Source organism: Populus nigra, chromosome 18 (assembly GCF_951802175.1).
Source record: "Populus nigra chromosome 18, ddPopNigr1.1, whole genome shotgun sequence".
Taxonomy (NCBI): Eukaryota; Viridiplantae; Streptophyta; class Magnoliopsida; order Malpighiales; family Salicaceae; genus Populus; species Populus nigra.
In genome coordinates, this window is record NC_084869.1 from 11,233,694 (window position 1) to 11,250,715 (window position 17,022).

General features: G+C 34.7%; 1 protein-coding gene and 1 pseudogene across 1 annotated transcript; both read left to right on the plus strand.

The window, feature by feature from the left end:
* The first annotated feature begins 3,726 nt into the window (after nucleotides 1-3,726).
* On the plus strand, nucleotides 3,727-11,433 carry LOC133678571 (DEK domain-containing chromatin-associated protein 1-like). The gene is made up of 11 exons (XM_062100927.1): nucleotides 3,727-4,816; nucleotides 4,952-4,985; nucleotides 6,564-6,643; nucleotides 6,787-6,846; nucleotides 7,042-7,152; nucleotides 7,237-7,317; nucleotides 7,412-7,483; nucleotides 8,308-8,839; nucleotides 10,503-10,600; nucleotides 10,701-10,731; nucleotides 10,824-11,433. The coding sequence occupies exons 1-11, from the start codon at nucleotides 4,382-4,384 to the stop codon at nucleotides 10,994-10,996; spliced, it is 1,707 nt and encodes a 568-aa protein (XP_061956911.1). The 5' UTR covers nucleotides 3,727-4,381; the 3' UTR covers nucleotides 10,997-11,433.
* A 133-nt stretch (nucleotides 11,434-11,566) lies between these two features.
* Nucleotides 11,567-15,249, plus strand: LOC133678572 (omega-hydroxypalmitate O-feruloyl transferase-like; annotated as a pseudogene).
* The last annotated feature ends 1,773 nt before the right edge of the window (nucleotides 15,250-17,022 follow it).

Sequence of the window (17,022 nt, forward strand, 5' to 3'; positions counted from 1 at the left end):
GTTTATGTCAAATTCATCATGAATTACAATTTATTTTTCCAGGGTTTTAAAGTAGTCTAGTTTGATTACACAATTTAAATTTCAAGATATTTTATTTTTGATTTTTTTAATATGGAGTGTTTATCATTGATCTTATTGCTTATAAATTTTTAGCCAATTATTGTCTAATCTATTTAATCATAACGAGACCAAGAGGTAATTTATGATTAGAAGTTTTCAAGATTAAACACCACTAGGTGAACAAGGGATGTAGATACTTTACTATGATTAATTTGATTTTAGATTAATATAAATCCAAATAACTTAATAAATCTTCAATCAATTTAATTTACACAGAGATATGTTGAACTATTAGGTTGAGATATTTTCAATGTTGTTCAGGAGAAAACTTTAAATAATTAAAGGATATTTTAATCATCAACATGAAAAAAACTCAGTTTTATTTCTAAATAGTAATTAATTTGATAAATTTCAGTACTTGATAACATAATTAGTCATTGTGGACTTGGCATTTTTTTTTCATAAAATTTTATAACTTATTGCGATTTTGTTCACTTGCAAATTCAGAATCCTTTTATACAAATTCCACTTATTATCAATCCAATGAGCTGTTAAACATATATATTTAATATTTTGGATTGATGTCCATGTATCTGTTGTTGAATATAATCACTGACCCCTAAGAGCTGTCCTCAATCTATCCTTTTATTCAACATAAAGTTTCTAACAATCTCTCATAATAGTGAAACGAGAAAGAATGCAAAATCTAGATTGTATGGTCCTAGTAAACAATTTAAATCTCTGACTCTCCATAAAATTAAAAGGCAACTCATCAATTATAACCATCTTTGCTGATGTTTGTCTATATTCATCATAATTATAACCTATTGCCTTAAGAGTTCTCACATTTTGATCTTTTAATTCACCCTTTTCTATTTTAGGTTCTAATACCAAAACCTTTTGTTTCATATCAACCACAAAGGGAAACTTTTTACACACTTTTAAATCACTCCACATATTACCTGTGTCATTAAGAATAGCACGACATGTATAATTTTTTCCATAATAATTACATTCAACTCTAGGGGCTTTAGGATCACCATCGAGTTTTCTAAAGTGATCCCAAATTTGTGATTTTTTTCTATCATCAGCATTTCTTTTCCTTGATGTCAAGACTTGAGGTTGTTTATCTTTGAGGTTGTTTATCTTTTGTATTCATGGTGGATCCTGCGGTGATTGATGTTGGGTTAGTCTTTGAAGTTGGAGAATTGGTTGATGTTGGTGTAGTGCTAGTGGATGAAGCGTTTTGAATTTGAAAGTTTTTCATCTGTTATTACCTAATGAAAACATTCTAACGACCATAATTAATATGAGAATGATAAATTATATATATTACCAAATTTCCATAAGTAAAAATAGTGGTATAAATAAATAAAAAGTAAAAAAATATTACCATGTTATGAATTGTATTTTATTCCATGTTTATAACAATTATTCAAGTTCCACGAAATATTCAAATGGGCATGTCAAAAGTAAAAATAAAATAAAATAAATAACGCTCATTTTGTAGATTTATGAATACACTCTTTTTTGCCTCATTATTTTTCAGCTGCATTAACAACTAAAATTCTCTACAAGCCTCCCAAATGTTCTAATTGTGCTCCTCTTTTTTCTGAAGGTATTGGTTCGATTATGTCCTTCACTTGACAGCATATAAAGAATGGAGTTTGAGTTGTTATCAATAACTTTCAAATTTAAAACAATGATTTATTATTAGTGCAATATTGCACAGTAATTCTACAATAGTGAGTTCTTATTTGAATTGTTTTAACATTTGCCATATGTGAGTGTTCTAAGCATAAATTTTTTTTACATTAAGTTCATAACTTTATTAATGCAAATGACATGTCTCTTTGAATTCTTTCTTGTTATGGTAGTTATGATGCTATATTTATTTTCTAGTTACTAATAGTTAGTGATTGATCACTGTTAAAATGGAGAAAAATATAATGAAATGGCATATTTCATATGTTTTTTAGGAGTTGCAGCTTTCATAATCTCATATATGAATTAACATGATAAGATGAGATTTCACTTTTTCTTCAGTATCATAATTAACAGTTATTCTAGTGCAATGCAGGCATATGACATGCGTAATGCAGGAGCTATCATTCTAAATTTCTCACCTAAACTTTTTCTTCCTGATTTTGGGCATATTCTCTTCAAAAGTACAAATTCTCAGCATTGAAAACAAAGACATGAAATTAATGGTATTACATCAGCAAAATGATGAATATATATATGGTTTTGATAATAAAGAAAAGACATGAAATAATTGATGAACTCATAGTGCACCTGGCACTTGTATATATTTATCAAAGCTGCAATCAAAATACAAAATCATTTGTTTATTTCTCTCTGGTTCACATCTTCCATTTATTTTTTTTTAAAATCACCTCTGACCTCTCAAGTCTCAATTGTTTACAGGAAGCATTATTGAATCCTAATGGTATTGCATTAACATCGAGAAAAATGAAAATTATACCAATCTAATCTAAGCTCTAACTCTGATTTTTGGTAAGGACATACAACTTTAACAAATACAGAGAGTATATGTTAAAAAAATAAAAACAGAGATTGACAGAAAAAAGAAATCATACCTGGTGTGACAAGATTCAAGGTCGGGTGTGAGAGAGGGAGTCATAGAGGTTACTGGTTTACTAGATCTGGAGGTTAGGTATGGTGTGTGCCATATCCGTGTAGGAGAAGGAGGTGGCTGGTTTGTTAGTTTTAACGATGAAGATTGAAGCCTTGTTGAAGATTTACCAATCTACAAGAGTTAGGAAATGAAAATTGATTAATTTGATTTTGTTAAACAACTAGATCTGGCCATGAAGTTTTGTACAATGATGGGAAAATCATTTTTGGTCAGACTGAGAGTGTGAGAGATTGAGATTTGAGAGTTGTGGCATATGAGGGCTGAGGGGGGTGGTTTGTTTGCTAAAGAGTAAGGACTACTGCTAGATGTGGAGTTGCGGACTGTACTGCTAATGCCAAGGTTAAAAATTAAAAAACTGTTTTATAGTATCTTTATTTTTAACTGAACCGGTTCGGTTCAGTTAAGATTTTTCGGTTTTAGGCTTATTAAACCAAAATCGAACCGTATCGAAATTTTTTTTAAAAATTCTAATCGGTTTTTTAGTTATTTTTTTTGTTTAATTAGTTTTTTTATTTTTTTACTTATTTCTAATCGAACCTCGACCCTCGAAACAATCAAGCTTGAGGGGAAGAAAGAGAAGACGGGCCCACATTCTCGATCTAATCGAGCCCAGGGAGAATAATAGAGAAAAAGGAAGAAGGGCCAGCTGAGGGGGAGAAAGGAAGAGGAATAAGAAAAGAAGAACAGGGAAGGAGAAGAGAAAGGAGAAGGGAAGACCTAACTAGGCCCGGTACCTTTTGCCTAACTAGGCCCGAAGGAAAGAAAAGGATGAAGACAAAGATAGGAGATAAAAAAAAAAAAAAAGGGGACCAACTGCACCAATTAGCTTATTCGTTCATGTCCCTGAGAAAGCCATCCTCTCAGAGAACTCACGCACAAACAGCTAAACACCCCACGCTACTGTGTTTTTTCAAATTAAAATCAGAAAAACTCTTGTTCTGTAGAAAAGTGTTATAAAAAAAAGTAACAACACAAGCCCATCAAATCACGAAGGAAAGCTCAAATTCAATGGAAGAACTTCTTGACATCGTGAATTTCCACACGCAATAGCCAAGACAGCTACAAATTCGTTGCTGGTGGAAAACGGAATCATGAAATTAACCACTAGCAAGAATACAAGGGGCTATAGCAAAAACACCACCAGAGCAGGAATCAAAAGATAAAAGCCACAACAAAACAAAAGCAATGCAATCATCCACAGAAACCAGTGACCCTGTCTTCCATTTCTACTCCCACGAGACCAGACCGAGTAAAAATTGACAGGTGGTGCATGCCCAATAAAGACAGCTAGCTCTTTCCTAGCAGTCCAGGGCAGAGCAATACAAAAATGTACTGCGCCTTAAAATCATTCTCGCTCGATCTAAATAAAATCCGCCACTATTTCTTAGAGTGGAAAAAAAAAACAAAGCCCCAGAGCGCGCTCTCATTTTTCGCATCAAAATATTTTGAACCCCCGCCTTCTTCTTATTTCCTTTTTGTCTCGAACTCAATCAAATCAAATCAAGCCAGCCCGCCCCCCTCTCAAATTCCCCAAATCCCTAATTTCTCTCTCGCCTTTCTCCTTTCCTTCTCCCTGCCTGTTGCGCACAGAGGATCTTGCTATTTTGTGATCTCTGTCAAAACCCTAACTTTCAGGGTTTTAGTGTCTTCTGTTTTGTCTCCATGGCGAGTGAAGCCCTAGAAGAGAAGAAATCAGAGGAGGAAGCTCCTGCTGCTGAGGAGTCAAAACCAGGAGCAGAAAAGGAGCAAACTGAAAACGAAGGACCGATGGATAGTGCTGAGAATGAAGCGAAGGAGGAGGCCGACAACGAAGAAGTGAAAGGAGAAGAGGAGACTGCGAAAGAGGGTGCAGAAAAGGAGGAGTCCTTGGGAAATGAGGAGAAAGAAGAAGAAGCGAAAGATAAAGGAGAGGAAGAGGTAGAGAACAAGAAATCCAAGCGAAGAAGCAAGAAATCGAGTAAGAATTCGACTGGGAAGAAAGTGAAGGAGCTGGTGACTCCGAGTAGTGATAGGCCTACCAGAGAGAGGAAGGTGGTGGAAAGGTACTCTGTGCCTGAGCCTGGACGGTCAGCGACCAAGCCTTTTTCTATTGAAAAGGTGAGATTACTCAAATCTTGGTGTTTCTCGAATAAAAAAAAAATCTTTTCACTCAAATTTGCGTGTTTGTCTTAGAAGAAATGGTTTCTGGGCATGGGGGTTTTGAGATAATTGTGGGTTTTTTTGTGATTACAGGGACGAGGAACACCTCTTAAGGACATTCCCAATGGTATGTTTGTTTTAGTTGGTTGTTTTGGCGCGTACATCGTTTGATGATTGTATGTATGGATTTGTTATTGGATCCTGTGTTATTGTTGGCGTTGGTGTTTATGTAGTGTATTCTGTTCTGTTATCTATTTAGTAACTATGGTTTCTAAACTCTCTGAAATTATCAAGAAACAATAGAACAGATAATGACTAACATAATCGCGATTAAGCAATGATAACAAGTATTGACGCATCTATGGTCGATGCATGTCTTGTATGCTCTAATTTTGTGTGAAACGAGCGTGCGTTAATTCTGTAATAGTATATGATGGGTTTCCAGTGAACAGTGGGGATTCATTATGTTGCATGACTAAAGTACATTGTTGAGAAAAGTTAACAACTGCTTAGGAGGGAAAGGTGTTAGTATTCCAGGTGACATGTTTCTCAAGTGCTAACAATGGAGTCCATTGTACAGTGTGTAGTCACTTCTGCAAACAAAAGTTTTGGTAGATATGTAGTATAGGGGAAGGTTTGATTGTGTAGTAGGAATTGGGTTCTATCTTAACAATTAGTTTTAAAAGTTGTTGCATTGCATGTGAAGGCACGCATGCCATTGTTTTGGTAGATATGTAGTATAGGGGAAGGTTTGATTGTGTAGTAGGAATTGGGTTCTATCTTAACAATTAGTTTTAAAAGTTGTTGCATTGCATGTGAAGGCACGCATGCCATTGTTTTAAATGAATGTAAATCCATTCATGAAAGGAGAGAATGACAATTGTTCCATTGTTTCCTCCGTGCTTGTCTAACTTGGAGGAAAACTCATCCCAATTAAGTCTTACTTCTGAGCTAATTGTCACTGTCTTCGTTGATCTCTCTGTCTTTTCTGTTCCACTAAATTTATGGATGAACAAAATTGTGGCATAGGTTATCAATAACATGAGAATATTCTCTGGATAAAACTATAAACAACAAACAAAAGCTTTGGTCTTGATGATTCAGAATTCAAAATTGTAAATTTTGGTGGCATGAACTTTCATAAACACAGGTGGGTTTACTCTCAATGGGTTTTACTGTTCAGGGTACTTGCAAGTTGTGCTGGGTTCTAATTGTTCTGGAAAAATTGTCCTGAAAATAGAGGATGCCATCCATTTTAATTGGTGTTAGAAGTCCGGTAGGGATGCGCGTGCATGAAATTTTAATGATTCCTCAAACAGGACAAGCTTGATGGCATGTATGAACTCTTCCAAGATTTTTCACACATTTGAGATGTGAGCTAATATTTTGATCGACATCCTTTATTGTATCTTGGCTTTCTCTTGATAGGGTTTTGGGCATTTTTATGTACTATCATTTTTGTCATTAGTGTCAAAGGATGCACAAGTATTTTATAGGAAAGGAGATAGATTCTCAGGTTCTGGATTTAGAATGCAGGAATACTAAATTTCCATAAAATATTGCAAATGAAAGAGATTTTCCTGGACATCAAGAAGGAACAGATTTTCTTATCTTGTTGACTTGCACATGGTTTGTCTTACCTTTATCCATCTTTTTTGTTACAGCAGACTGGCCTGTTTTTTGTCTGATATTCTGAACTTTTCAGTGGCTTTCAAGTTGTCCAAGAGAAAAGCTGATGACAATCTGCAGATACTTCACTTGATTCTGTTTGGAAAGAAAGGAAAGGTGCCTGCCTGATGGTCTTTTGAAATGTTTGTTTTAATTCATCTTCCTTTGTTATTGCTGTCTTGGTTGATTTTTTTTTAATCATCATTGATTAATTCTTTTATATTTATGACCATTCTAAACTATGTTAATGTGATTCTTAGGCACACAATTTAAAGAAGAACATAAGCCAGTTTTCAGGCTATGTGTGGGTCGGGAATGAGGTACCGGCATTCTGCCTTTTATTTTCTTTACATGTTTATGCACATGTTCGTGTATTTATGCCTTTCTTTTTGCACAAGCATGCACTCTGGTGAAAACAAGATTCTATACCTAATTTATTCATGGCAGCATCTCTTGTGTTTAACAATTGTATGTGCCTTGAAACTGTTTTGATTGGTTTTGTCACATCGTATCAGGAAAAACAGAAAGCAAAAGTAAGGGAAAAGCTTGACAAGTGCGTCAAAGAGAAGTTGATGGATTTTTGTGATGTGCTCAATATCCCCATAAATAGGTCTGTTGTGAAAAAGGTTGGTATCACCTATTTTAGAAGTTATGTCTTCATGTGATTTAAATTCACCTAGAATAGTCACTTGCTTGGGCCTTGTGTTCAGGAGGAACTCACTGTAAAAATATTGGAATTCTTGGAATCCCCACATTCCACCACTGATGTTCTGCTTTCTGACAAGGAACAGGTTCTCCATTCTCTAAATATTTACATATTGCAGCATTAGGTAGCCATTTACTGTTAATGTGAAAGCTGATATTTGGTGCTTATTTTTGTTTCAGAAAGGTAAGAAGCGTAAGGTCTCAACTAGCAAAAATGTGAGTCCTGGTGAAGCATCAACGACACCAGCAAAGGTTTGTGGTATTTTTTCTGTATAAAACATTATATGGAGCTTTTCTTTAATAAGATCTTGGATGGATGTGTTTTCTTGATGCACTCCAATAGAAGTGCATTGTTCTCTTTGATGTTGTTTTTGGTGACCTTTAATTATCATATTGGCTGTGGGCTCTTTTTGGTTATTAGCACTCTTTTTTTTTTAATATTGGCGAAATAACAGTTTGAAAAAGAATTGGCAAAAGTGCATAGTTGTACATGTTTGAAAAAGAATTGGCAAAATTGCATAGTTGTACATGTCTTGACATTCAAACTTGTTGCAATTCAGAATTGCAACATTTAAAAAAATTGTGAAATAGGCTGCACACGAGGAGATAGGAGAGAGGAGAGAGAGAAAAAGAAATAAAAAAGGCAAGTGAGCCACATGACATGTAATTTGTTTTCCATCCAATTTATTGCCGTCTTGAGTTTCATCATCCTTGAATTCCAAACTGACATGCCCAGGATGTCCTTTTAATTGACAACCATGAACTATAATGGATACATGATGTATTTTCTTGACTTCATCTTCCATATATGTTTGCTATTTCTCAACTATTTTAATCAGCAAATTGGAACTTTCCTAAGCCTTCAAGACCAATTTTCTAGAACATAAGTGTTCTGCTGAAGGGTGCTTTATGACATAGTTCTTTGCAGGTGGTGTAAATAATGAAAGATACTGCTTTTACCCATCTCTTGTTTTTAATTTTTTATCTTCAAGATAATATGACACTCGTACTTTGCTGATGCATGTTCTGGTTTTTATGTGAGCTGGTTATGAATTCTTTACTTCATTGTTCCACAGAAACGAAAACAAACACCTCAAAGTGGACAGAAACGAAAGCATTCGTTCAAAGATGAGGACGACGACGATGAAGATAACATTGAATCACCATATGCTAAAGATGATTCGGAAGATGATGGTGCAAATGAGGCAGGAACGAAAGACATGAGTGATCACGAGGAGACTAAATCAGAAGAAGAGGAGGATGAGCCAGAGGAGCAGACACCATCTAAGAAATCAAAAAAATCTTCAAAGCAGAGTTCGGTGGCTAAAAGTGCAGAAAAAGCTACCCTTGGCAAGAAAAGAACCCCTGCAAAACCTGTTAAAGGTCTAGAAAAATCAACCAAAAAATCTTCTGACTCGTCATCAAAAAAAGGTGCTAAAGATACTGATGGAACTTCTGGTTCAATTTCTAAATCAAAGGGATCTGCATCTAAGAAACAAAAAGTTGAAAAGGAAAGCCCGAAGGACCGAAGTGCTTCCTCTAAAGACAAGGTCAATGCCAAGAAGCAGTCAACCAAGTCCCCATCAAAGGCTTCTGCAAAAGATCAAGGTGCAGTATTTTCATTCTATTCTTGATGTTTAAAGTTTTTGGTTTTAATTTGTGATTGTCTGGAGCTTTTGAGAAAGTGATTTACTCTTTTGCATTGTGGCTCCTTAACCCTCTCTTATGCTATTTATTAATTTTACAGTTATCATTGTCAATAAAATACAGATTACTTTACATCTATCAATTTTTTATTGATTTTATAGTTATCATTGTTGTGATTGATTTTATAGTTATCATTGTTCTCTAAACATCAACTTTCTTTCTTCTAGTTGCTTTTGCACTCTTCATAACAGAGAACTTTATTGGATTCATCTCATTTTTTTGTGCACTTTTTTTTGGTGATCAGAAATTTGTCAAATAGGAAGTTTGAGATCAGTGGAAGTTTATCACTGTTGGAGGGCATTGAAACATGCTAATTGAAGACAACAATGATTTTTTATAGGAGATTGGGCTAGGATAGAGCAATAATTATCAAGTGACAATAGAGGTTGTGTTTTAAATGAATATCCAAGAAATATGTGGTGGGATTGTATTTGAGATCCATAGATAACATGGCAGGGTAGGGAGTGTTAATTTTGAGAGAAAAAAATATTACCGTAGGTTATTTGCTACCTCCGGTGGATGGGGATTAATGTTTCCTCCCATGCTTGGAGTGAAATGTTACCCATCTGATTTGTTAAATGGTTTGTCCTACCAAACATAATTAGAGGTAGTTTACATGGGTAATTTTTCTCCCCTTTCACCCCCTTCATAACACCTTAAATGTATCTATATCAATATGCTTTTTGAAGATTATACATATAATAAAAAAGCCAAGGAAAAAACCAGGCCCAACTTTGTCTTTCTTAAAAGAATTGAGTGGGCAAACTTAGTGGTTAAGCATAAAGGACATCTTATGTTGCAGAGTTTAGAGAAAGGACAAAACTATACAGCAGCAATTTTTACTGAGAAATGATGCATGTCTACTCTTTCAATTGTAGAGAAAATAGGATGGAGTAACAGATGTTATTCGGAGAAATAATACGAAGAGTGAAATGATGTCATTGTGGGAAGTAGCAAGATGTGGGGAGAGAAAGCGACTAAATTGACATTCATGGAGTGCTTGTTTCTTCAGAATGGAGAAAGATTGTCTGTATAATAGTTATCTATAACATCTTCTTTGGATTTAATTTTTGTTGTGCTTGGTAGGGGTTTTTGTTAAGCCAGAAACAAGGCTACAATGGATAATGGTCCATTGGCAATTTGCTGATTGTGTGTGTTTGGCATTGTGGTAGCTTTTGCGGTTAAAAAAAGGCAAGTTTAAAAAAAAAACACTTTTAGTTGCAGTTTTAAAAAATGTGTTCGGTTAAAACTGCTTTAAGATGGATTTTTACATGTAAAATAAATTAAAATCAAGCTATTTTAACTTTTACAAATCCAAGGTTTGGAACACAATTATGTGCAGGGCACAATGCAAAAGGCAAAAGCTATCTGGCTAATCAAATGGTTTTATATCCGTGATTGGACAAAAAGCAAAAGCTACCACAATACCAAATGGTCTCGTAAATATCATGTTTTGCTTTTAATTTACTTGTCAAATTGATTTTGTACTTGCATGATCTCCATTTGTTTTAAAGTTATTTCAGAATTTGTTCCCTTGCCAAATGATTTTATGTTGGAAAATTAGGTAAAGCCAAGTCTAACAAAAAGGCAAAGGCAGAACCCACCAGACAAGAGATGCATGCAGTTGTAGTAAATATTCTGAAGGAAGTTGATTTCAATACTGTAAGTCTTGCCTGTGATTTAGCTTTGCAATTTGCACAGTTATGACAGTTTGTCTTGCTTGTTACACCATCCTCAAAAATCTGTTTTTGGTGATGTGCAGGCAACTCTATCTGATATTCTCAGACAACTTGGTATGAATGGCTCATATTTCATTGATTACTTGGATGTTGGCACATTTCCATTCCAACTTTGCTAATCACATGTATAAATTTGGTCATATTAGGTGCCCACTTCGGCATAGATCTAATGCATAGAAAAGCGGAAGTGAAGGATATCATTACAGACGTGATAAATAGCATGTCTGATGATGAAGAGGAAGGTGAAGGGGAGGAAGCTGAGGATGATGCTGAAGCTGGTGATGATGCAGATAAAGATGGAGACGAGGAAGATGACTAGTTCATTTTAATACAGATGCTTATTTGACTCTTGTGGAACATGAGGTATGTGGTGTATTCTCCAGACATGATCCTCCACTAGAGGGTTTCAACTGCAGATATTGATGGTGCGCTACTGTTGCATTCTGGATCTTGTTATCGTTTCCAGATGAAAATACCCAACTGGGTTTGTTTTGTATCATATGCTTTAGTACCTTTTGCTCTTACAAGTAGTACTGAGCTGACCTAAATGATTGGTAGTTTTATTTCCCCACCCCCACCCCCACCCCCAACTTAATCCCTTTTCGTTTAGATTTGGTTTTTAGGTGTACTCTTTCCTACAACTGAGTAGAGGTTTGAACTGCAACTCTCATGTGGTCCTTAAAGGTGGTTATAACCATGAACCTTGTAGGTTGAATGTTTTGCAAATTTATTCTAACAGTTGAAAATTCTCTTTAACTTAAATGTTATTTCTCTTTGTTTTGTTATGCAATTTAATAGCCTTTATGATTTGAAACAGAGAGATGTTTACATGAAGGAATTGTCACTTTGAGAATTAAGTGCCACCAATTGTTGCTTAGCTTACCAGCAATTAATTTTATTAGAGTTTTTAGAGTTGTTACTTTGGGAGGAACTCTTAAGTTTGATGCTCAAAAACCAAATGATCTAAGGTCATTATCATTATCAGTGGAGTTATTCATGTGGTTAAATGCTGCCACTCTCTGAATTGGTTTCCATCTTCATCTTTGGATCCCAGTCTTTTCGTTACTTGAAGTAGCATCAATGGAGTTTGCGTTCATCATCGGAGCCCGTCTTCTTCGTTGCCTGAACTTGCATGATGGGGGTGTTCAAACCCATGAAAGTGGTGATCGTTTCAAACAGCGCTAGCTTCGTCAGTTGTATGGAAAAGCTTTTGTCCTTTGGGATCTAGGTTTCACATGAGGCAAGATTTCCTATGGATTTGGTCCCTCAGCCAAAAAAAGTTGGATCGAAATGTTTCAACCAACAAGCTGCCAATCAGTGTTTTTTCATTTTTTCTTGCTTGGGCTGGATATCAGGCTAGCAAATGCAAAATTTCTTGTGACGTTGAAGATCAGGAGGGCACCTTTTTCTCTGCTTTAGCCATGCATTTATTATCTGCAGTTGCACACGGACACCATAGCCTGATGAAATTTCATGTGGAAATGTATACAGTCGGTAACACAAATCATTGATTTGCATTGTTAACCATTTTACATTATAAAGGGTGTCTATTGAATAGTCACCCAGCTCATGGGTCCATGACTTGTATCTCCATAACATAAAAAATCAAATTAAAGTGGTCTGCAGGTATTCGGCACATAATTTTATCTGTAAAAGCTATAGACCAGGGAACATTTTTGTTTACTAGAAATCTAATAAAGTAAATGGAAGTTAGCAAATTTTGGACGCCCAACCCCACCAGCCACCCCAGAATAACTCTTCTTTCTCATCCCGATTTTGCTGGCTGGTGATGTTTTGGTTCTTTGGTCAGTAGGCTACCACAACCCATAGATGACCTCTCCATAATCTGCAACAAGGACAATGTCACCATGACCAAAAGATGACTAAAAAAGGTGCTGTTTTCAATGGCTTTTGGTACGGTTCCTCCATGAATACAGCTGCACGAGGAATTTTTACGAAACTGTTTTCAATGGCTTTTGGTACGGTTCCTCCATTAATACAGCTGCACGAGGAATTTTTACGAAACAAAGGATCAACATCGCCTGTCCTTATCATGTTGTAGTGTTTTGTTATCAATATTCAATGTTCATCAGGTACATTCCATCCTATATACACATAGCTACCCTGTTTCTAATTTCATACTCTAGTATTGCAGCTATGCAACTTCATCAGACATACAAGGGATTTTATGGTCTGTAATCTTTGATGTTCAAGGAGCATATGTGTATTTGCTGAAAAGATTCTAGATCTTTTCCATTGTTTGGTTTTTTGAATCATCTTTCTTTGTTTTTGTGACTCAGGTCCTGGTTTTCAAGGATTCTTACCTCATGGCAGATGGTCGTAGCAATACTTTTCAACTTATTGTTAAGCAAGAAGAACCGACCCTGGTTCCTCCAGGCGAGGAGACAGTAAAGGGTCTGTATCCTCTCGAACCTTGATCAAAATATCGTAGCCATAGTTCGTACGATTACTGCTTTAAGTCTGACGTGAAAGGAAATGCGGATGCTGTGGAAGTCATTAAAAACGCCTCGTCCAAAGTTGGTTTATGAAATTCCTGGTGCACAGGTCATACTTGAGATACCTCTTGTGGTGGCTCAGGTTTGCAGATTCTCTGACTATTTATATTTCTTGGTTTACAATCTTGCAGGCTGTGTATAGTTGTACTGCTGTAGGGAAGTTAAAAGCCTTTTCAATAGTAAGCATAAAAGAACCGAAGCTTCTTTCTCGTATTCAAATATGTTAATGTCTTCCAGGTGACTAAATTCAAATGTGGAGGATTTGTTCTTGGACCATGCACGAACCACTGTATGTATGATGGAATTGGTGCTATGGAGTTTGTGAATTCATGGGGAGCAACTGCTAGGGGTTTGCCTTTGGATGTACCTCCATTTCTAGATAGAAGCATACTCAAAGCTCAAAACCCACCTAAGATAGAGTTTATATACCACGAATTTGCTGAGATTGAAGATGTGTAAAACACCAGCAAGCGTTATGCAGAGGAAATGCTCTATAGATCCTTTTGTTTTGACCCAGAGAACCTTCCCCAGCTCAAGGAAAATGCCATGGAAGATGGAGTTTTACCCGAGTGCATAACGTTTGAAGCTCTCTCAGCCTTCGTGTGGAGAGCTAGATGCCAGGCATTAAGGATGGTAGCTGATCAGCAGATAAAACTGCTGTTTGCTGCGGATAGACGGTCTAGATTTGAGCCACCAATACCTGATACGTGGGCGATGCGATTTTCTTAACAAATTCTCTGTGCAAAGCACGAGTGCTAATGGATATAACAAGTTGTACTATGAGCAGGGCTGGTTCAGGAGGCTGTTAAAATGGTTGATGTCTTGATGACAGTTATGAGATCAGCGATAGATTATTTTGAGGTTACAAGAGCCAGGCCTTCTCTGGCTGAAACTCTTCTAATCACAACTTGGTCTAGGTTATCTTTCCACACAACAGACTGGTTGGGGGTTGCCTGTTTTATCAGGGCCTGTGGCTCTACCAGAGAAGGAAGAAATGCTTTTCCTTTCTCACGGGAAAGAGAGGAAAAACATAAATGTGCATCTCGGCAAGCCAGCTGTAAAATTTTGAAAGAAAAAGAAAAATTCAATAGGAAATGACAACAATGTCCGTAGATGAGTAAGCATTATCTATAAATAAGTTAGGGACATTTTGGCAATTGCATAAAGTTGATAGATACAAATAGAAAAAGAGAAAAGAAGAAGAAGAAATTAGAATTTAGAAGAGAGAAAACCGAAAGAGGGAAAGAAAAAAAAAGAAAAGAGAGGAAAAGATAAAAGAATGAGAAAAGAGTAGCAGATAATAAGTTTTTAAAGTAAGTATTACATTTTGATATGTATAATTGTTGTAATTAGCTATGATTTTGAATTTGTTGAGAATTAGAGATTTGAATTTTGTGTTTTGAGTTTAGTTGAATAATTAATTGAAATGTAATGGGTTTTTGAGGTATAAGTTGAAATGTTAAGGGTTTGCAATTTTAGAGAGATTGATGGATCGAGATTCTAAAATTCCAATCAACTAGCTAGCTAGCTTGATGGTTTCGGTTGACTGGTTGGCCTAATGGCTTCGGTTGACTGATGGTTTCAATGGTTCGTTTGGTAAATTTCAATCGACTGGTTGACCAAACAATAGGGATTGATTAATTCTTTTATATTTGGTCAGTTTGAGATATGTTTGAGATCGACCAGGTAAATATGTTTTGGTTTATTGATTGTATGAGTTGAATATTTGAGAAATGATTCTATTTGTTTGATTATGACCTTATGGTATGCTAGTCAAAATATCCATACTAACAAGGTAGTGTTAGTCTTTGTGCACATCACAGTTCTGAACCCTAGTTAGTTAAGGAAGTTACCAACTTATGGTGACTGATCATCCCACAATCTGGAGCATTATGATCATTGCATATTGATTTTTTGATGAGCCTTACCTCATGATATTTCTTGTTATGGTTTGCTTGTGAAACTCACGTATAAAAGAATGAAGCAAGCTTGTATATATTCCTCATTATTATATTACCTCGTAAGTGTATATTGGATGTTTTTACTCACTGAGCTATTGAACTCACTTTCTTGATATTTATATTTTTCAGGCTTATAGCTTATAAGTATGTCGCTTTTATTGGACTTTCAAAACCTTTTTTTTATTTATTGTAATTGATACTATTCTATTATGTCTAGTTAGTGCTCCATATTTACTAAATTGTATTAAGAATTGTATTAAAATATTGATTTATATTATGGACTGAATTATGATATCAAATGCTATCTAGAACTCTGATTGAGTTAAAAGAAAATGAAGTTTGTATGTAGGTTTGACTTTGCATGGATAAGAAACTTAGAGGGGATCTTTACTTATATACCGGTCATAGATACAAGGATTGGATCGTGACACCAATTGCTGCTATGAAAATCTTTGAAGAACTAATGAAGATTTAAGCAATCTAATATTCATTAGAGTTGGCATCATAACGAGGTCTTCTTGACTTCTATTATTGCAATTGATTATTGCACAGTGAAAAGATCAAAAAGCTTTTAAAAGAAAAAATATCAATACTTGTATCATGTGGTAATTTAGTATTTTCAAAATAGTTTTTTTGTTATTATCATGTAAAATGATGGATAATTCTTTTTTTGAAAAATATAAAAAAAATCAAAAGTACAGTGAAATGAGCAAAATACCATTAAAAGTTAAAAAAATTAAAACTAATCTTATTGACCTTTTTCAACTTTTCCTAAAGGATTTTTTGATATTAACAAGTTAGATAATGAGCAATTTTGTATTTGACTAAAAAAAATAACAAGAGCATGCGACACACTCGGAGGGCTTGAGAAGCGCACTCTCTCTTTAAGTTGCATTTGTAGCATCTCCTAACATCCAAAAATACCCTTCCACTATGTCCTTTTTTTTGTTTTTGTTAGTGCCAGCATGTGTCTCTAATTATAGTTCGGTTTGTTATTGGTGAGCCATTCTTTTTTTTCTTCTTTTCTCTCTTCTCATCTGAAAATTACAAGTTACCCCTCTTGATTATTGGTATTTTAACTTTGGTCTTTATTCTTTTGATTTTTTATTTTTGATCTTGGTCCTTTTGTATAAGTTTTATTTGTTTTCAATTGCATCCTTCAATCTTAATTTATCAAATATTATATTCTTCAATTTGATCCTCATTCTTTGGATTTCTAATTTTTTTGATTGACTATTTTGTAAAAGTATCATTGGTTTCAATGTTACTTTTCAATTCAAATTGACAGTATTATGTTTTCTAATTTTATCATCATTGTTTTTATTTATAATTTTTGTATTGGTTTCTTTATAAAAGTTATTATTTTTTGTTTTTTATCCTTTTACTAAAACTCATTTATTAGTGGGATTCAAAAATAAAAATTGCATTTCATTTTATAATCAAACAAAGTAAAATCATAATTAAATAAAAAAACAGATGTAAACACAGAGCCAATCAGGCTCGAACTAATTTTTTTTTTTTAAAAAAACGAGTAATACTAAAATAAAAGGAGTTATGAGTTAATTATTGGATTAGTTAAGATTATAATCCAATGATTAGTGTAATTTCCAAACTTTCTTTCTTTTCACCTTTCTTTAATTAAAGACTTGAGTTGACATAAGGAGCTGGAAAAACGTGGACTAATTGCTGAAGCCGCTAATCTACAAAACCAGGGATACCTCTCTTCTCTACCACTTGCAGACTTGTAAATGAAAGAAATAAAAAAGTAAGCCTATTCTGTATTCTTGTTGTTTGTCATTCAACCATATTTTTTATTTTGTTTAGTTTTATTTTTTTTTAGTTTTTAAATCATTTTAATATTATGATAT

Excerpts from the sequence above, each read along its gene's own strand:
- LOC133678571 (XM_062100927.1), top strand. The coding sequence starts at position 4,382 with ATGGCGAGTGAAGCCCTAGAAGAGAAGAAATCAGAGGAGGAAGCTCCT. Across the intron at positions 6,847-7,041 it reads ATGTGTGGGTCGGGAATGAG|GAAAAACAGAAAGCAAAAGT; the intron begins GTACCGGCATTC and ends ACATCGTATCAG. Across the intron at positions 7,153-7,236 it reads ATAGGTCTGTTGTGAAAAAG|GAGGAACTCACTGTAAAAAT; the intron begins GTTGGTATCACC and ends CCTTGTGTTCAG.